The sequence below is a fragment of the Sylvia atricapilla genome, chromosome 3 (assembly GCF_009819655.1).
Source record: "Sylvia atricapilla isolate bSylAtr1 chromosome 3, bSylAtr1.pri, whole genome shotgun sequence".
NCBI lineage: Eukaryota > Metazoa > Chordata > Aves > Passeriformes > Sylviidae > Sylvia > Sylvia atricapilla.
In genome coordinates, this window is record NC_089142.1 from 96,799,003 (window position 1) to 96,819,513 (window position 20,511).

Below are 20,511 nucleotides of genomic sequence, written 5' to 3' on the forward strand. Positions count from 1 at the left end.
TTTTATCCAGGTGACCATACAAACCTAACAAATACCCTGCTGGAACTGAGCTGGCCAACACTTAGAGAGCTCATCTGCAGAAAACTTTGGCAGCCATCTGAACATTGCTCAGGTGGTTTCCAAGCCTCTGACACAGCTCACTGTATGACCAATTCTTTTGCCCTGGCCTCTGGGAATCAGTAATGTGCTATTTGGCTGGAGAGACAGTCCCGAGGGAAGGGCTGGGTGTATGGAGCTTTCATATAGGTCTGAGGGGTCACAGAGATTTCAGGATAAAACCTTCCCTCTTATTCACAAGTGCAGGAGTATTTGACATGAGTTGAACTTGAAGCTGACAAATGGATATTTTCCACTGCTGTTTGTGTCTTGGGAATGGATGTATTTTGAATTAATATATAAATGCATGTCTAAAATTCATCTCTGGAGAAAGATGCTACGCAAAGTGCAGGATTAAAGAATGCACTGCCTTGGGCCGTGCACAGGCTGTTACTTTGTAGTCTGTTCCATTTTTGTCTTAAAACTCAATTTAGCTAAATAAGGTGCCCTTTTAACATCTAACAGAGGCTTTATCATGTTTAAGAAGACAAGTTTCTTAAAAGGTTATAAAGACAAAGTGAGCAGTAACAGAAGTGTTGAGTGGGGCTCTTTCAGACTGCTTTATTGCCTTCCCCTGAGTAGAAAACAGGCTGCCTCCCTCAGCTGACACTTGTTATAATGAGGGATGAGCCACAACGGGGTGATTTTGTACAAGTTCATTACATCCAATCCTCCAGCCAGACTGTCCTCAGGGCACACCATTCAGCCTGGGCATTGGGTGAAACTGGACCAATTTTAAATCATTTACAGAGGCATATAAAATCCAAAGCACCTTTGATGCTGAAGACATTTGTATGTAGGCTCAGGTATGTGGCTGCTGGAGAGGGTGAGATTCTGACCCAGGTGCCATGGTCCTTCACGCTTTTATCAATCACATTTTATTTCTTCACTTCAGTTCTCCTGGGATTGGTGCCAAAAACTGATTTCCACATCTTATGCCAGCAAAGGACAGGGAAGAAAAGGGTGTAAGTTTCCAGTTTAAATGTTACTAGGTAAACATCCAGCTTCCTCACCCCAGCCTTCAGATCAGCTTCACTCTTCAGAGCCAGTGCTCTATTGTGGCTGTTAACAGCATTCAGAATCCTGATATTCTTCTTCCATGCTGGGGAATAGTGCCGTGGTGTCTCATGTTCACTGAGAAGTGATCTGCCTTTACATAAAGCTGCCTTCTTCTAAGCATGAGTATTATGAAACTCACAGGAATCCATAAAGAGTGATTTTCTAAAATGTCAAACCCGTACATTTTCCACCTTCTGTCATTCAGAAGCAGCATGAAAGACCTTAAATCATTCGACTGCTGTGATTCACTGCCCTGATTTGTACACTTGATACAAATATTCAGAGATCAAAGTGGAATATAACCTCCTCCACCCCAAAGATTTAAATTATTTTTCAATGCTTGCCATAAAAACGGACTTCCAGCTAAAGCTCAAGCTTCTCCTGTTTGGTACTGGCTGCTTTAGGTAGCAAGTTCTCTGCAGTAAAGATTGATGCTGCCTTTAAGAATCATATGGCATAGTACATAAAGCAATGTATTCTGCAGTTGTGCTTCCTCCCTAGCAAGGCTGAACAAGGGACACTGATTGCTTAGGGGGCTTCTATGCAAATATTTACAGGGAATTAAGGAAAAAAATGGAAATTTCTTCCCTGTGAAGGAATCTGGGAGCCCCCTAAACCTTCTTCTATTAACTTTGCAGTGGATGAAGGTGTTAAACTGGCATGTATCTACCAACAGGGGAGTGATCCTTTTAAGTCCTTTGCTTCGTCCCCACTTGTGAAATTTGTTGTGCCAGTGGGACGAGGCTGGCTATAAAACCCCAGCACCGGGGACCTCCATCCAGCTCGGGCAGCCTGCCAGCACATCTCTGCCGAGAGCAGCCCCAGGGAGATCCCCCACTTCATCCCTGCCAGGCAGGGAACTGCTCTGCTGACGGAGGAGGATGGAGCTGAGGTGTGCCTGGATGCTCTGCGTGCTCTGCCTCGTCCTCACGGTCCAAGCGTTTACCCAGGAAGAGTTCAAAGAGGTGGTGCTGAAGCAGCTGGGGCTGTCCGAGGTCCCTAAACTTCACAAGAGAGACTTGGTGGATCTGGTTATCCCAGAGCACGTCAAGAACAAGTACCTGTCCATGCTGAAACGCCAGAGGGTGAAGCGCCGAGCTCTGCCGAGTCTGGCTGGCATCCTCAGGGGGATCCCGGGACACACAGGTAACGTTTCTGCTGCTGGGAGCATCCTAAGCACCCAGCTGCCGCACGCGGAATCTGCCAGGGCTCTCCCCGCCCGCCGCAGGATGGGCAGAGGCTAACCCTCGAGGGAAAAGGGGAGTGAGGGTCGGGTTTGGCTCCGAAGCTCAGCTGGCCAGAGGAGGTGCATGCAATAGCATTCTAAAGATCAGCACGCACTCTTTGCACCTGGAGAGGAGGTCCTGCAGTCCTTCCAAAGATCAGGATGCTGCTGGAGCTTGAGAGAAGCCTTGGTACCCTGGGAACAGTCTGGGCAGGTGGGGGTAAAACAAAAAAAAGTGCAGGCCATGTAGGTTTTGAGTGAAATCTACAGCAAGTCCTCTAATAGGAATCACACCTCTTGGAGGACGTTTCAGTGTCTCTCATCTCTTTTTTGTCTAGGGTGGTGTGCTTTTTTTTTTTTTTTTTTTTTTTTTTTTTTTTTTTTTTTTTTTTTTTTTTTTTTTTTTTTTTTTTTTTTTTTTTTTTCCCCTCAGGAAAAAGTATGAAGGAGGAAAATAGCCATATAGATACAATAGTAGCCGCACAAGGGCGCTTGGAACTTAGTGTGCTTTCAAACGACATACACAGCACCCTGGGCAGCAAATGAAAATACTTTTTCATTCCAAGTGGTGCAGTTTCCTGCTTTCATGCCCAGCACTGGCACAGCGGTGCACACCTCTTGAGGTCTGCTCAATTTGAGGCCATATTATGTCAGAAATCTAGTTCTTCCAGGCTGCAGAGACTCAGACATCGGAGAATAATTAGGGCATTTGCAAGACATTGATTCAAGTATGCATTAGAAAAGCTGTGTTTAGTGCCTGTCTCTGCCCAAAGGGCTCGGCTGGGAGCATGGAAGGAGCGTGTTGTGATGTTAATTGTGCACGAAATGTGGTGGCTTTGCTCAGCAGGATGGCAGTGACAGACCATCCTTATTGTCCCCAACTGCACAGGTATGACGGGAGAAGTCCTCTACTCCGACACAACCACACGCCAGAAGCTGATGTTTGACATGGAAGGCAGAATACCTAAAAACAGCGAAATCACAATGGCTGAACTGAAACTCTTCAAAAAGCCTCTGGACAAAGCAAACCTGCCTGCCAAGCAGTCTCACAGGCCTGTCTCCAATGCCAGAGTCAGCGTGTACTGGGTGCAGCGGCAGCACGACGGTACCAACAGGACCTCCCTGATAGATTCCAGGTAAGAAAGGGGTCCCTGCTGGAGTTACAGACTTTGGGTCCTCTTGGATATTTGAGTATCATGTGGTTGTGCCTCAGCTCAGTCTGATGGGTTTTATATCTGTACAACCCGGTTATATGGCCTCTAAACCCAGAATGACCTTGTAAGAGCAGATATTGTGCTAAGATGGCAATATATGATGATTCTTTGAAATAATCTATGAAATTATGCCACGTACTGCTGCATCTTCCCCTCTAAAATCCCCCACCTGGTTCAATTCTCTGTCACTAACTCAAGTGGGTTAGTGGCTGCTGGTATCCTTCCCACGGGCTGTTTCATTAGCTGGTTTAAACAAGTAAATAATGCAAAATGCATCTGATTCTGTAATGGTGAACTCTGTGGAAGTTTTGCAACCCTTGAAGGCAGAACTGGACTAGACTAGAAACTTAGGATCCTAATGCAGCTCAGACAGGAGCAGGTGGGAGCCTGGTGTTTACCAGCCTGTCGTCACCAATACTGAGGCTACACATGATCCTGCACTGCCTAATTTTTTTGTATGAGCATGTAGAGAGGGTTTTTTCTGTCCCTTCGGTGTCTGTTAGATCTGCATGCTTCTTTTTGAGGTGGCAATTAAGTGCTGTGGGTGGTCACCCAGAGCAAAGATGATCTTGTAATCAAGGCACGTGACAATCTACAGGAAGTAAATTATCCCGCTGCAATAACAGCACTGTGAGCCCAGGATTTATCTGATGGGCTTTCCTAATGCTAACCCTTGTCATACAGGCTGGTTCCTATTCGTGAGTCAGGCTGGAAGAGCTTTGATGTGACCCAGGCCGTGCATTACTGGCTGCGAAACAAGAGGCGGGAGCCGATGTTCCTGGAAGTGTGGATTGAAGGGGAAAGGGTGGGCAGCTATGCCTCGGAAATGGCCAAAGCCGTGAGCTTCACCTCGCAGGACCCCAAGGATAAAGCCCTAGGCAAGCCTGAGCTGGTGCTTTACACCCTCAACTTGGATGACTATGGGTATGTATGAAACCTAAATCTGTACTCTCTGGTGTAATTTTGTCCCTGAATTATTGTGGAGGGGGGCAAATCCAGGGTGGGCAAACCCAGGGTAAGCAGCTCTTACAAGTGTTTACCAGCTGTGAATGGAATAGTTGGACAGCTACTGCTGAACCTCACCTCTCCTCTTCCCGTATCTGTTGTGTGAATACTCAAACAAACCCTGAGCACGTCCCATGTTTCATGTCTCAAAGACCACCTGTGCTATTAGCAGCAGCGATGATTTCTCCCAGTTCCCAATTCCCGCTTACAGCACCCGTCCCTGTTTCTCCCTTGGTGTCCAGGAGCCCTGGGGACTGCAGGGAGGAGGCGGTGACGGGGAAATCGACCTGCTGCCGGCAGAAACACTACATCAGCTTCCGCGAGCTGCCGTGGGCGCAGCACTGGATCCTGGAGCCGGCGGGGTTCCAGGCGTACCGCTGCTCCGGGAGCTGCCTGCAGCTCCCCCGCGCCCTGCGCCGCCCCGGCTCCGGGCAGCGCTCCTGCGCCGCGGCCGGGACCTCCGCGCTGCCCGTCATCTACCTCGTCAAGAGGGGCAACCACACCGAGATTGAGGCGGCCGAGTTCCCCAACATGATCGTGGAGAGCTGCAGCTGCGTCACGGATGGCGTGGCGCTGGTGTGACCAGTGGGTGGCCTGGGGTGGCACCTATTCCCCGCAGCCCTGCCCCAGCCCCGGGGCCAGTGATGAAAGTCCTGGGGGTTCCTGCCTGCAAGGGTCAGCAGCACTGGGGCTCTGCTGCCCGGCAGAGAGAGTGCACTTAGAAACACTGCCCGTGTAAATGGGCTCAGAGGAGCATACATTTCACATCTATGAGGGCTACCAAAGGAGCCTAGTGCTTCTCGGAGCCTCCTTGATGCCATCTAAATTTCAGTGAATTTATTTCATCCGCCACCCTGAAGTACTGCAAACAGCTCCAGGCAAAAGAAGAGAGCCCATCACCAGGTGAAGAACAAATGCATGGGCTCAGCTTTTCATCCTTAGGCTGCTGGGTTTGGTCCTTGTCTGTTCAAGCTGTGTTTTTGGTGACCTGGAGAGCGGAAGCACTTACATGTATATAATCTGTACACACACACACGTGCACACACATGTGCAGAGTATGAGTAAATGTGTGTATTGTCTACATACTGGATATCTACATATTGATTGGACACATAGATATATGTACATAAAATATTGCCTAGACCTCGAAGGAACATATTTATGTGCATATGTATTGCATGTACATATACATATCTACATGTACATAAAATATAATCTGAAACTCAAAGAATTATATTTTTGGCCTCTGCACCACAGGCTTAACACAGCTTTAGGCAGAATTTAGAGTCCTGAAATCAACAGGACTTTTAGGACTTAGGTTTGCTTGCATGAGTAACAGTTTGTTTTTCCGACCCTGTATACAGTTATTTCAGTTTAGAGATATTCTTCAAGTTGTGTGTGCTTTCAAAATCAAGGAAACAATAAAATACAAGTATTAAAGTCACCGTGTGTTTGCTTATATTTATTCTTCGATCTAAAAGTGGAGGGGAAAGGATCTGTCATACTTCTGTGAGTATGCAGTGCCCAGCTCCTATAAACATACACACAGTAACAGCTCTTCTCAGCTACCTGTGTGATCCCACCTTCTCCTGGTGAAGCTTATCTGCTCCCCCAGGGACTGAATCAGGGCTGAATCAGCAGGCAGAGCAGAGCCAACACTGCCAGAGCTTCATCCTGAGCTGCTGTGGAGTTTAAGCCAACACTTTGTTAAAGAGAAAACCTAGAATCTTATCTGCCAGCAGGAGGTGATGCTCTCCTCGTGAGCCGCAGCGGTGGCAGAGCCTGCAGGGGTCAGCTGGAGCTGTAGTGCAGGAAGGAATGAGCTGCCTCCAATGGTCTTCCTGCCCAGGTGAAGCGTTTTAACCCCGACCCTTCCTGTTGGACATCTGACCAACATAGGCGCTGGACAAACGCTATGATAATGTGGTTTAATCCCTTCGTGAACTGTTCTGAACTGCTGGCCAGGGTGTCACCCATGCTAGCGATTTCCACCTTCACGTCAGACTTGTCTCCTCGTGTAGGTGAATCCACGGATGGCTGGGACAAGGAATTCTGCTGACTTGTATGTTCTAGAACACGTGGTTTTATTGCAAGGGTCGTGGGTAAAAGGGCCTTCCTTCAGCCACCAGCCTCGGCTGAAGGGAAGTCCCAAAGGGAGAGGGAGAAAGAACAGCAGGGTGAGAGCTGAGAGAGAAGGGAGCGAGAGAGCAAGGGGGCAGGGGGAAGAGAGCAGGAGAGTGAGAGTAGGGGGAAGAGGAAGGTTAAGAGTTAAGAGCTAAGAGGAGAGGTAAGCGAGAAGTTAAAGAGAGGAGTTAAGAGAGCGAGGTCCTTGTTACAATACATTATATCTCCTTTTGTGATGAATATTCTAATTTACAGTGACCAACCAATACAAGACACAAAATCCTATAGAGTCTACATACAGCCTATAAGAACTACTATATTACCATACTGTGTTATATTTTAAACTCTAAAAACTACTCTTTAGACTTCTGTTTTGCTACATTGACCTTTGGATCCCTTAGCCAGGAGAAAGGTATTGTTCAATCTAAAGGGATTCTCCTTCAGCTAGCTAGGCTATTGTTTTCAGGTTATATAGTAACTAAGACTCGGTATCCTACAACTCAAAGTAAGCTTTCATTTCTATTTCGATCATAGGTTTCATATTTTCAGAATCTTTTGCTAAGCAATCATATTTATAAAGTTTCCTTGATTCATCTTCCCCAACATCCTCAGTTCATAACCCGCTGAGATGGCAGTGGCTCTGGGGATGAAGCATTTGCTGCTGACCTTCTCTGTTGGACTGTGGGATGTGGTCCCTGAGGCTCTGGCTGAACCTGCTGCTGGTGCAAGCACCCTGAAATGTGTTTGTCTGGCTAGACAGGGTGACCATGGACTGGGGAAAAAGAGGGACCTGCTTGACTCGGCAGTGTCACCCTGATCTTTTTCAGCCTTCTGATGTTTGCATTTTTATAGTGGAGTTTCTCATAGGTTTTCATGTAAACAAAGTGATGTTATAGTAAACTGTCCTTTTTGTTTATCATTGCTCTCTTGAGGAGGGACAATTGATGGACTTCTAGTTTGACCACTGTGGTTGGAGAGGTGGCAACCTTCATCCTCCAATCCATGGTCGTTGTCCAAAATCAATATAAACCCAATTAGAAAAAGAAACTTCTCCCTTTTTGCCCTGATGACTTGACTGCGTGCACGTCATCCTTTTCATGTCCTATAACGACACTGCAATGGCTGTGTGTCATCCATCCTGCTGCTCTGCAGGACCCCAGGTCTGAGGTCACCCAGGCATCTCTGCCGTCACCTCATGGGTAGGCTGGCACCTCTCACTTGTGTGAACACCCGTGGCAAAAGAGCTTTAAGGGGAGCAAAAAAGGCAAAAGCACAGAGTCACCATTCACCAGCGCTGGGCTACAGCACTATGGGTCGCTGGAGTCAGAACTGGATGAGCCGGAATGATCTCTGGCCATTCACTTCTCATGGCTATGCAGCATCTATCTTAATGGCATTGGCATTCAGCCCCAGGTGCTCTCCACCCAGCTCGGCAGGGCATAGCCTGAAGGCCAGGAGGTCAGCTATCATCAGCAAGAGATGATCCAGCCACACACCGAGCCTGGGGAAGAAAGTGTTTGAGCTGGTTGCCGCCTGAGAATGGAGAGCATTAACCCTGGCTTCCCTCCAGCCTCCAGCACTTGGACTTCAGACATCATTCATGCTTCATCCCAGGAGAAATTCCATGCAGTGCAATTTGAGGCAGGCTGCTGTGGGAAACGGGGAGCAGAGCATCACAGGAGCAGCGGGGTGGACGAGGCTCCTCCCCTCCACCAGGATCCTGGGCTGCGTCCGGCGCCCCTTGCTTTGCATCTGGCTGCCTCCGCTCGGGTGTGCTGCGGACAGGAGGTACACAGAAGGGAGCCCTGTGTGCATGTCTGTGACACCCGGAGGGCGGGGAGGGGGAGGCGGTGGCCAAGGAGACCTGGTGTTACCGTGGGGAGAACTGTGGGTATTGCAGGGTGCAAATCTGAGTTACAAAGCCCTGCCTGCCCTGCCGCCTGCATGGACACTTGGATTTACTGCTAGGGCGGCTGCACAGATGTCACAGCATCTCTGCTGGGGCCGGTTTTGAGCTTACATTTGGATTGAAGCTCCCCACTTTTGGGGAGACAGGACACTACTCCTCTAAACTCCAGATGGCTGTGCAATGAAAGTGTTGCAGTCTTGGCGACTGGGCTGATGTGGAGGAGGCTCCAGAGATTTCTACGCTGCAAACTCCTGGGTAGAAATACTGCCACGCCTGGGGCTTTTTCAGACACCAGCCCATGTTACAGGTAATTATCTCCCAGCCTGCCATCTTCAATCCAGGCTGCATTTGCTGTGACACCTTGTGTGTGCTGCTTGCATGGGTACAACTTGTAATGCACACAAAGGCTGCCAAGCTGTCATGTTCTCCTTTCCGTCTGAGCAGCACCACAGTCTCAGAGGAAAGGCAGAACATCTCACATACCTGGCAGCAGCGTGCTTCAGCATTGTCACTGGTGCTGTGCTGTAATAAAGTAAAAAAGAGGAGCAGTGCAGGGGTGTAATAAACCACATATAGCCAGAAAGTATTTATAAAAATGGAAAGGTGTTTTAAGGCAAAACCAGCATTAAATTGTCAGGCATCCTCCTGCACTGCTGAAAGCACAGAGCACCCAAGTGCTGCTTAAGGAGCAGGAGGTGTGTCCTCTTCACGTGGAGCACTTGCACAGCCCTGTTAGACCCACACTCCAGGTTAGGTTCTTGTGTGAGCATTCGCGTGGCAGCACCTGAGTTGAATCTTATCAGAAGCATGAGCTTATCATGAGTGTGAGCTCTGGCCGGCCCTCACGGCACTGCTCAGAGGGTGACCTTTAAGGGCCTGCAGTGGTTAGTGGAGCTGGACATGGGGTCTGGAGCTGGTCCTATCAGTCTTAGGAAAGCTTTCCTTAAGAGAGAGGCCTGGGCATACCAGCAGCATTTTCCATTATCTCTCCCTGATATCTCCATTCTAGGAGAGAGTACAGAAGTTTCAAGCCACATTAAATGCAGCTGCTAACTGCATTGCCCTGTGTGATCTTTCCACAGTTTCATTTAAACCAAAGCTGCTTTCCCATTTTCTTTCAAAATCCATGAGAAGTTGCAGCTTTTCCCAGCTGGTGAGACCTTATTTCCTTTCCCTCTCTTGTTTTTTCCCTTTTGCATTTCACAGACTCCTGCCAAGGGTGTCTGACACTTTGCCTTTCAGGGCAGCCTTCTAATTGCCTGTGTAAGTGGAAAGTCAGATGCCCAATCCACATCCCAGCAAAGGTGATAATCAAGGAGCTCCTTTGGCTTTGGCTGGCAACAGCTGGAGTCTGGGAAAGGGGAATCCAGGACAAACGGGGGTGAGGAGGTGATGGGAGTGACAGGGATCCTGCAGGACTTTGATGTTTTTAGACGACCTGGGCTTCTCCACTCCTGGAGCAGGTGTAGAAGAGCTGCGTGAACAACATCTGCACATTTCAGAATAAAAAACTCATCATGACTGCTGCCTCTGGCCTGTGCTCTGGAGATGCTCAGGCACCCCAGAGCTGTTGGGGTGCCTTGGTTTCCTGTGATAAAACCAGCAGGTGCAGAATGGCCAAAAAAGAGGGTTTTTTTTTTTTAACCATGGCAGGAAAGAATAGATTATCTGAAGATGCTGGGCACTGGAAAGTCATGTTAACAATCCACAGCTCTCAGTATTCTTTTTTTTTTCTTTTTTTGATAATTGTCAAATCGGGGTGGGGTTTTGTTTGTTTGGCTTTTTTTTTTTCCCAGGCCATTTATTAATTTTGTTTTAAAGCTTCTCCTAAAGTTTATTTAAGATTTTTCTGTTTACATTTTTACTTCTGATTTTCTCACTTAAGACAAATCTGCCTCTTTGGAAGCTCGGGACGCCTGTATCTCCTTTGAAAGTCTGTTTTCTGAAAATGAATGCAATCAGTTCATAATCATTACTTACCAGGTGACTGCCAACTCCCCGCCCAGTGGTCAGTAGCCCTGTCACCCTTGGGAGGTGCCAGGTAGTCACTGGATGCTGGGTACAGCATCACACTGGCCATAAGGTGCCATCTATAACCACCAGACCTCAGAGAATTATTTAGATTGGGAAAACCCTCCAGGACCATCGAGTCTAACCCTTAACCCAGCACTGCCAAGCCCACCACTAAACCATGGCCCACATCTACCCAGCTTTGAAGCACCTCCAGGGATGGTGATTCAATCACCTCCCTGGGCAGCCCGTTCATGTTTTCTCTAAGGTGTAATATTCCCAGCAGATGTTTCACAAGCTGGCTGGCTCCTTATGAACACTCCTTTCCCTACAGCCCAGACAGGTCTTTCAAGAGCTCCTTGCTCCTTTTCTGCCCTGCAAGTTTTGTGCAAATTCCTGATTCCTGGTGCGTGGTTAGAGGCACCCAGTGAAGGCAGCAGGGAGAAGCAGGACAGGCAGCTCCTGCATTCAGGCCACCGGCACGCTTTCCAAGCATGCACAGCTGCTGGCTCTAACCCCAGACTAACTACCCTGGATTAGCCCAGCGTTCAGCAAAGCTGGAAAACAGTGGTGTCTGTCCAGCCCCTCCTCTACAGCTGGGTCAGGTCAGAGTTGTCACCTCCCTCCCTTCAGGTGTCACTAGGCATGTTAATCTGCAAAGCCACCCTAATTGCTCAGCCAGAGCAAGCCAAGCCAGCTGAGGTGGCGTTGCTAACGGGGGTGCAGGCATTACCATTTCCAGTTCAATGTCTTGGAGAAAGCTTTAGGATTTAAAAATAGCACCTTCCCGAGAATAGGCATCGCTACAAACAAACTTTCCAAATGCCAACATTCTCCAGAAAGCAAAATGTAGGATAAGAATTGCGGGGGGATCAGAGGGTGGATTGTGGCTGTTTCAGGAACAGGCAGAGCGGTGTGAAGGTGCTCCGGTGTCCTTGTCCCGCAGCCGCACTCGGGGCAGGTGCCCGGCGCGGAGGGGCGAGGCTTTGTCAGCGCCGCTGGAAGCGCACACGTCCTCCGCGTCAGCCCAGTGCCACCTACAGCAGCCAGAGCAGAAGCTGCAGCACTCAAATCCATGGAGGCAATTCCAGCAAAAGGGCTGTTTACGTGAGTGGCTTTCGAGGAACTTGTTTATTAGGGCCGTGCAGTGAGGACAATGGAAAGGAGCCGGCAGCTGTTGTTGTGTCTGCTGGTGGTGATATTTCTAAACCTCCACCAGTTCCTTCTCCCTGTGACCTGTCCTGTTCGCTGCTGTTTCGTGTATTGGATGTACTTATCTTTCTTTCCACGGAAGGGATGGATCCGTATGAAGGGAGGAAAAGCCCTCCTCAGGCTTGTGCCAGTGTTTTCATTCATTACTTTTTTTTTTTTTTTTCAGTCAGTAACTCAGAAACGCCAGTGAAACATGAGGCAGTGCTTAGGTGTTCGAAAAAAACGCATTTAAAATGACACTTCAGAAGTGTGACTTCTCTACGTTGCACCACTTGCTTTTTGGGGAAGCAGTTCTGTGGGAGAATGAACCTTTTCTCTGGGAAGATATTCACCGTTTTGATGCATTTACAACCAGAAACATCTTTGAAATCTAAAGCTACATAAATACTCAGGAAAAGACAGACACAGGCTGCAAACTGAATTATCCTCTGGCCCTGGACTAGAAAGATCACTTCTGTTCTGAAGCCATTCTCTCCTACAGAAATAGCCCATATAACACTGGAACTGGTTCAGTTTTCATATATATATATATATATAATTTTCAACTTTCCAAATTCTTGAAAAGGTTCAAGCACTTCACCTACTTATTTCTCTTCTGTTGAAGGACCAGTCCAAGTCCTGTTGTTATCCAGCTGTTTTCAAAAGGATACCCTCTGAGCATGTGAAAATCCTGAATTGCCAGTGAACACCAGGCACAATAATGCTCTAGGCTAATCCTTGATGTGGGAAGATCCTAGAGCAAGTGCTTGTTCTTTTTTTAACTCAGCAGGAGCTAAACAATTCCCAAATAAAGTTGCCAAAATGTGGAGATGGTTCAAGGTACAGCTGTTGGCCTTTAAGATAGATGTAGGACATTCCTTCTAATTCTGGCAGTACTGCAGTCAATAGTGTTTGGTGCTACTGGTGGTTTAAAATATTCCAGTCCTTCTTCACCAACCAGTGTTTTCATGTAATCCTGCTGCTGTTGAGCTGGCACAAATTTGTTAGAGCCATGTCAGGGAACTGATTTGGTTTAACAAGGAACCCACAATATTAAAGGCAAGTAGGTGGCAGACCTACTTGGTAGGTTTGGAAATGGTGGCATCAGCACAACTGGAGCCAGAGAACAACTGCAGTGAGAGCAAATAACCTGGGTAGGATTGTTGCCAAAACACACTATTAACATGGTCAATTCATTTTTGTCCCACCCTCCCCACACTACCTCAAAGAGCCAAAGGGTCTCTTGTCCCACACACTGTCCCTGCCTTTTAGAAAGCCAGTGACATCAAAGGTTTGCCACCCAGGCAGGGACTGCTAGCATCTAACATCCCCACCCAGTGAATTTACCCCAGCAAAACTCCAACATGCTAAGATGACCTCCCAAGCATCCTGCATCCCAGTTTCCTAGTGAAACATTCAGTAAACACACCCATTTCCTTTCCACACAGAGTCCACTTGTCCCGTCACAACGTCCATGAGATGTGATTTGCAGAGCTTCAATCTTTCTCTTCCCCAATACACTGTGGAACAGATCCCTGCTGTGCAAGCACTGTGTCTGTGATGAGATCCTTCCCACCCATCCATCCTTTCCATAACTCCTTGGGATGCTAACAAAGATTGTGGATGTGAGTTCAGAAGCTGGGGATACTCAGTTGAAAGGATACCAAGAGCTTTTATTTAATGACATCAAATACGCATGCAAAAAAGGTAAATATTCCCAAATCTAACCAGGGGTTTTTCCTTTAGGGGCCTTTGCAAATAGGGATGGCTTGATCTGGTCTCTAGACAGACCCTTCACTGAAAAAAGCCTTGCTGCTCTTTCCTTCAAAGTGCCTCCACATTTCAGTCCCAATGACATCAATCCCATCTTCAGCTTCTCTAAACCCAGGGCTTCCAGTTCAGCAGCAGAGTTGAATGCCAGCAGGTCTATTGGTTCTACCTCCTGAAAAGAGAAAAACATTTGAGAAAAACATGAAAAACAGGAGTTCAAGCAGCACTTGGACAATGCCCTCAAGCACCTGATGTGATTCTTGGGGCTGTCCTATGCAGGGCCAGGAGCTGGACTTCGACTCTTGTGTTCCCCTTAGACCTCATAAAATTCTATGATTATCCCCAAGAAAGTTCAATACTCGCAAGAAAACAGAATGAAAAACAAGTTCACCATCTTGCCCAGCAGTTCAGTAGCTTAACCTCAGATCCCAGAAGCGCAGCAAAGCTGACAGCCCCTTTTTAGCCTGATGCAGAATATAACCAATATACCTCCAGCGGGAGCAGGGAAGGAGAATGAAAAGTTATTTCTGATGCAGTTATGTTGTAATTAAAGAAACTGATTTAAAAGCATCTCTGCTTAGAAAGATTAACCCAAAAAACCCAAGTTGTGAAGTTCACATCTCATCCTGCCACTAAAAGACAATATGGATTAAAATTTCATCTTCAAAGGAAATTGGTATATTGGCAAATTGACTGAGTGTAAAAAGGACCCCAACAGATAGTCTAGTCCAATCCCAGGGCCTTGTCTACAAAAAGACATGGAATTGATAGGGTAATTCAAATGCTGGAATTTACTAACACACTATAAAGGACACCAAAATTTAAGCCCATTTTGTTCAATATTTAAATGCACATACTGGTCTTATAGTCTGTACCAAAGAGACTTCAGAGCAAGTAACAACAGCAGTGGGAAGGAGAGCATTGCCCTTATGCACTCAGCAAAAAACAATTCTTGCCAGCAGAATCAGAACCTTTGTCCTGGTAAGCATATAAAACCCCCACTGGTTGCCTCATTATTCTCACCCTACTTCTAAAAAAATATATATATTCATTAAGGACTACTATAAAAATATTTCCACCTGCAACAACAATCTGCCACAGCATTGGTGGAGTTTCCTGTTCTAGGAATAGAAAGTCTTGCAAATACTGAGCAAAAGGTAAACAGCAAAGAATGGTAAACATCCTGTTTAAAACTTGCCAGCTCTAATAGTACAGTAGATTACAAAGTTCTAATTGATCAGATCACATCCTTGGTCTTTTCCCTGTTGAACTGCAATAAACTTTCACACATCAGAGTTCAGTTGTTGCCAGTGGCAGACTTTCCACCCAAGGTGAAAAAAGGCAGAAAATCCCACTAACTCCCTAGCCTGAAAAAAAGAGCTTTGTTTTATTGCTAGAGTAAGTCCAGATTCATTACCCCAACAAATCTTTAACAGTAATTTTATGCAAGGACCCGTAAAGCAGAAGTATTGGCACCCTCTGCTGCCAAGTAGCAGTTTGACTTTCATCAGTCCAGTGGTAAAAGCTACACTGCGGGAGCTTGTTTGCTTCTTCAGCTCTAAAAGCAGCTGAAGACATACCACATTTTGTACTGCTTCATACTTACTGTGCTCTGTGACTGGTTTGTTTCCTGCGCCTTAGCAGGAATATTTTCTTGCTCTCCTTTCTGAGCTTGAGTAACATCGTGCTTTCCTTGGGCCACTTCCTTTGGGAACTCTGTCATTTTGCTGTTTCCTTCAGACAGCATTTCAGCCTGCCCACCTGTGCACACCTCTCCTTGCAGATCTCTTCCAGGACCTTCTGGCTGCTCCAGTGGTTTCTCGTTTGCACTGGTAGATGGACTGTCCTCTGCTGAAACCACAGAGCTGCTTGAACATTCATCTGAATTTCCAACACTTTCATTAGCACTGCTGCCTGATGAACAGCTTCTGTCAGATGCACAAGGGGAGTCATCCTTATTGTCATCCTCACAGCCAGAGCCTGTGGCCTCATCCAATCCTGGCCTGGCACAGGGAATAAGTTACAAATTAACATGCATCTATCTTAACTTTTTTCTTGTAAATAAGTTTTCTTTAATTGCCACATTTCTCTTTCCAAAACCCACTCGAGAGAGATATAAGGAGCTATTCTAACAGTTATTTAGGTTAGTTTAGTAAATGGAAGAGCCGTTGATATTGAAAAGGACCTAGAAACACCCAAAACAGGCATTACAGCATTCCCAATACAGAAATTACTGGAATCTTTGACTTCTCTGTCATGTTACATTAGCTCAAAGATGCCAGGGGAGAAAAGTAATCTTTTTAAGTTCATTGTAAATATAATTAATTTATGAAGAAAAGGACAATAGGAAGTAGTAGAATATAATAATTTAGAAGGGGGGGGGGGAAGTGTCTATTTTTGCAAATGAAGTTTGCAAAAATTCTGTCCATCTGGGACAGAATTACAGAAATGCAGAAATGTTTACTTTCAGTTCTTTGATTTTATCCGTTGAGTTTTCTTATTTCTATATCAGTCTACATCTCGGGCTAGACTCTGCTTACTTGTGTGTAACTAACTTTTCATCCTTTTTAAGGCTTAGGACTGGAGTATAAAAACAAGGTACAACTCTTACCAAGGACATTTTCTTTTTTCAGATTTTGTCTCGTTCTTTCCAGGCTCACCCAGACGCTTCCGACCCTTGCCACTTTCTGATGACACTGCTTTGCTGGCAATAACCTGCAGCCCTTCAAAACAAATATGAAAGTGGACTTCATCAGCACGATTCATACATGGTGTAAATTCTACTTATCTTTTCACTTCAGGTGCAATTAAAAGATGAATGGGAAAGAATCACTATTGGTGATATAGACTCAAAGCTTGAACATAAATTCAGTAGCAGCAAAAGCTTTCCTACATGGATTTACTAAGGCACTGAGTCAATTAAAACTGGATTCCTGAACTGAACTATCAGGTTCTTCATCCCATTCAGCCTCAAGTTTCACTATGTAGCTGACAGCAAGAGAACAATACAGGGATAAATAAAGTAACTACAGGACCAGGAAGTGAAACAAGGTATTCTGCAGTTGGATCCAATGTCTGGTTTTTATAGCTTCACTGTGTAACTCTTACAGCTCAGCTAGCAACATCACCTTCACAGAACCTGGCTCTTATCAGGAGGTGACCTAGCAAAGCAAGGTGAAGCATCACTTGTGTCACTGCTCAACGGAATTTAACGGACACTGCAGACAAAGACGAAAAAACTAAATCAAGCCAATTTCACTGAAATTCAAGATTTCATTGACTGGAAAGAAACCAATGCACGGTTAGGTTTCCCTGCCGGCATGAGGCTCGGGAGGCGGCGGGGCAGTACCGATGCGCAGGGACTCCTCCTGGCGCTCGGCCATCTCGTGGTACTGCCGCTCGTACTCGGGGTCGGTGAAGCTGTGCCGCGGCTCCGCCAGCTTCCGCTGCAGCCGCTCCAGGCGCCGCTGCTCCTTCTCCGCCTCCCGCTCCGCCTGCTTCTTCACCCACTCCGCCATCCTGCAACGACACAGCCGCCCAGCGTCAGGGCCGCCAGCGCCTGCAGGAACAGCGGCTCCGCACTGACAGAGTGCTGCCACCACCTGCCAGCGCGGGACGCGGTGGGAAAACACAACAGGACCCAGCAGAATTACTGAGGGGAAAACACAACAGGACCCAGCAGAATTACTGAGCAAACAGAGATTCTGCTACCGAGGATACAGTAGGGTTTACTTTGAAAGCCAGAAACAGCAGTTAAGGTCACACATGCCCAAGACTGCGGTCTTGCAGCTTCAGAGAGAACGGTGAGAATTCCATACAAGGAATCCAAGAGGGGCAGAACAGTCCCTCAGCCTCAGGCTGCAGTAAAATCACATCTATTTTTGCAATAATAGAATTACAGTCAGGAAATCTCTTTTGGCTTCCAGTCCACCTACACTTATGATTTCACTTTTGCTCTTTATAGTATTCAAAACACTATTTCGTTGCTACAACAGGCTGTCACCTGACCTCTTTCATTAACAGTGAGCTACAGGATGAGGTTACTTTATAATTTCAGCTTCTGAGGAAATGCCTTACGCTTTCTCGTGGTTGACATCCCGCAGTCTCCTTCCACTGAGATCTCGACAAGCCTCTCTGTTTGTTGTCTTCTCAATCTGAGCACCAAGGGCTCGCAGCATCGACCCAAAGCCTTCCAGAGAAAAAAGCAATCAGGAATTAGCTAAACAGAAACTTCTCATCAATATAAGGGGTCCAGCTTAGGTTAAATTCTTTAGTTCTTTGGCCACAGAGACCTTGGCATTTATGTCTTTTGGTTTTTTATAAATAAGAGAAGATAAAAAGTCAATGAGGTTACATAACACACTCAAATCACAGACTATTTGTACCTGAAATATTTGTCCTAAGTGACCACTGAATGGAACTTGGGAGCCTAAGATGACAGATCCTTTTCAAAACAATTTCAACTCTGAAGTCACTTTGGTACATGTTACAGACTTCTACTAACAGAGACAAACTGAAAAGGGATGTGAGGAAGATCTGGACAGCAATCAGATCAATCCTCAGCTTTGCAGAAACATTTTGGTTTCAGCTCAGAGACTTTGCATCAGTCATACACACAACAACAGACCTGCCAGTATCTGAGGACTCCTGCTATGAGTATGGACTATGGCACAGCAGAAGTTTTAAGCCTAAGACTCTAACCACTAACAAGAAGATTAAACAACAAACCTCCTTTTCCACCACAAAGCCTTGGCTCCAGGCTATAAACGACCCCACTCTGCAACTCATCTTCATCATTGGCCAGTCGCCCATTACACTTCACAAACAAGCTTTCTTCTGGGATGTTCTAAAAAATGCAGCAAAATTGAGTCAAATCATTGAGCCAGAGAAAATAAAACATTCTGACAAAGAAAATAATTAAGCAGTCATGTTTAATTATTAATGTTTAATGTCTCCTTCCAGAAGACAGGCAAAAAAAATCAGATAATCTGAAAAGCATGAACATTCTCTAACGGTGCTTGTTTTAATTCTTGGTTACCAAAGGACTGAACGCAATCTAAATCAGCTTGTAAACATGAACGGCAAAAAGCTATACTATGGGAAAAATTCAGAAACATTGACCACAATCCTCATTCCCTGTACTCCAGCGCCACTGGTGGGGAGAAGATAGGGCCTGGGAAAGAGGGAGGGGAGGAGGGACGGTGTTTTTAAGATTTCTTTTACCTCTCATAATCCTACCCTGATACTGGCTGGTAATAAATTAAGTTCATTTCCCCAAGTGAAGTCTGTTTTGCCCGTGACGGTGATTGCTGAGAGATCTCGCTGCCCTTACCTCGACCTTTGACCCCTTTTGTTACATTTTCTCTCCCCTGTACAGCTGAGGAGAGGAGGGAGAGAGCGGCTTTGGGGTGCGCCTGGAGTCCTGCCAGGGTCAACACACCACAGTGTGTATGTACGCACATACATAAACACACATATATATAATGTAGATAAGAAGCTACAGGGCTCTCTTATAGCAAACTCTCCTGCTCAGCTAAGCGACAGCAAGGACAAGCAAGGCGCGCACAGGTGGGCACCGCGCCCGCCCGTCCGTGGGTGCCGGAGCGGCCTCACGGCGGGCCCGGCCCGCGGGCGGCCTGCGCAGCGCCGCCGACACCGGAAGCGCAGCGCCTCCCGAGGCCCGAGGGCCCCACACCGGCATCAGCCCCCCGCTCCCCCGGCACTCACCAGCTCCCGGGCGCGGTCGCGGCGGAGGCAGAGCACGGAGCGGCCCCCGGGAGGCAGCAGCAGCGGCCGCACCCGCGGCCCCAGCGGGTCCCGCACCCACAGCGGCCCCGGCCCCGGCGCCGCCATCGCTGCGGGCCGCGCGGTCACGTGACGCGGGAGCGGGCGGGGCGATCGGGCCGGCCCCGCCCCCTCGCCCCCTCGGCCCCTCGGCCCCGCCCCTTCGGGCCCGCGCGGCCCGGTTCTGTCCCGTGTTGTCGTTCGGGATCCTTGTGTGAATGGTTAAAGGCGAATCCAGGGAGCCCCGCCGTTCCAGTTCGCGGAATTCGCGCAGCCCGCAGGGCTGTGCAGCCTTTCCAGAGCCCGTCGCGGACGCGGCAGCGGGGAAGGCGCGCCGTGGCTCCCGCTGGCGGCGGCGGCGGGAGCGGCAGCGGGAGAGCGGGAAAGGGAAAGGGAAAGGGAGCGCTCGTGCCCCCGCAGGGAAGGAGGGCGCCGCGTTGGCACCGCCGACCACCGCGAGTGTAGGAAATGCCGCCGAGATGGGCAGCCCTGCGGTGTTCCGGCCAAACGCGGTGCGAATTTAACGCGGGGATTTGCAGGGCGATGGGATCCGATTCCGTGGATTCTTTGCCTTCTTTACCCCCACATGCGGATTGGCATAGGGACGGGAACAGGCCCAGAACTCTGGTATCTGGGGGTGATGTGCCTGACCCCAGACATGAGGACAGACTGGGAGATAGATTCATTGGGAGCTGCCCTGCGGAGAAGGATTGGGGGTTCTTGTGGGTGAAAGGCTGGACAGGAGCCAGCGGTGTGTGCTTCCAGTCCAGAAACACAAACACATCCTGGGCTGCATCAGAGGAAGGAGAGCTGGCAGGTCAAGGAAGGCATTTCGGCCCCTTTCCCCTCATGACACCCCACCTGGAGGGCTGTGGCCAGCTCACCCTCAGCACAGGGAAGGCAGTCTATTGGACTGGATCCAGAGCAGGGCCAGGAAGAAGCTCAGTGGAGCTGGAGCACCTCAGCTATGAGAACAGGCTGAGACAGCTGGAGCAGTTCAGCCTGGAGGAGAGCCAGCTCTGGGGAGGCCTCGTCGCAACCTTCCAGTATTTAAAAGAGTCTTACAGAAAAGAGGCAGAGACCAATAGTGATAGGACAAGGGGGAACAGTTTTAAACTAACAGA

General features: G+C 47.8%; 2 protein-coding genes across 2 annotated transcripts; one reads left to right on the forward strand and one right to left on the reverse strand.

Moving 5' to 3' along the window:
- The first annotated feature begins 1,665 nt into the window (after positions 1 to 1,665).
- On the forward strand, positions 1,666 to 5,181 carry LOC136358484 (left-right determination factor 1-like). Its single transcript, XM_066314375.1, has 4 exons — positions 1,666 to 2,301; positions 3,270 to 3,516; positions 4,279 to 4,518; positions 4,842 to 5,181. Exons 1-4 carry the CDS (start codon positions 2,037 to 2,039, stop codon positions 5,179 to 5,181), a joined length of 1,092 nt encoding a protein of 363 aa, XP_066170472.1. The 5' UTR covers positions 1,666 to 2,036.
- Positions 5,182 to 13,485: 8,304 nt separating this feature from the next.
- Positions 13,486 to 19,509, reverse strand: SDE2 (SDE2 telomere maintenance homolog). Its single transcript, XM_066316293.1, has 7 exons — positions 19,331 to 19,509; positions 18,332 to 18,449; positions 17,681 to 17,792; positions 16,953 to 17,122; positions 16,215 to 16,326; positions 15,210 to 15,606; positions 13,486 to 13,775 (listed from the first exon to the last, which is right to left on the reverse strand). The coding sequence occupies exons 1-7, from the start codon at positions 19,454 to 19,456 to the stop codon at positions 13,557 to 13,559; spliced, it is 1,254 nt and encodes a 417-aa protein (XP_066172390.1). The 5' UTR covers positions 19,457 to 19,509; the 3' UTR covers positions 13,486 to 13,556.
- Between the last annotated feature and the right edge of the window lie 1,002 nt (positions 19,510 to 20,511).

Excerpts from the sequence above, each read along its gene's own strand:
- LOC136358484 (XM_066314375.1), top strand. The coding sequence starts at position 2,037 with ATGGAGCTGAGGTGTGCCTGGATGCTCTGCGTGCTCTGCCTCGTCCTC. Across the intron at positions 2,302-3,269 it reads GGGGATCCCGGGACACACAG|GTATGACGGGAGAAGTCCTC; the intron begins GTAACGTTTCTG and ends CCAACTGCACAG. Across the intron at positions 4,519-4,841 it reads CTCAACTTGGATGACTATGG|GAGCCCTGGGGACTGCAGGG; the intron begins GTATGTATGAAA and ends CTTGGTGTCCAG.
- SDE2 (XM_066316293.1), bottom strand. The coding sequence starts at position 19,456 with ATGGCGGCGCCGGGGCCGGGGCCGCTGTGGGTGCGGGACCCGCTGGGG. Across the intron at positions 17,123-17,680 it reads GATGTCAACCACGAGAAAGC|GATGGCGGAGTGGGTGAAGA; the intron begins GTAAGGCATTTC and ends GTGTCGTTGCAG. Across the intron at positions 13,776-15,209 it reads CAAACCAGTCACAGAGCACA|GAGGTAGAACCAATAGACCT; the intron begins GTAAGTATGAAG and ends TTCTCTTTTCAG.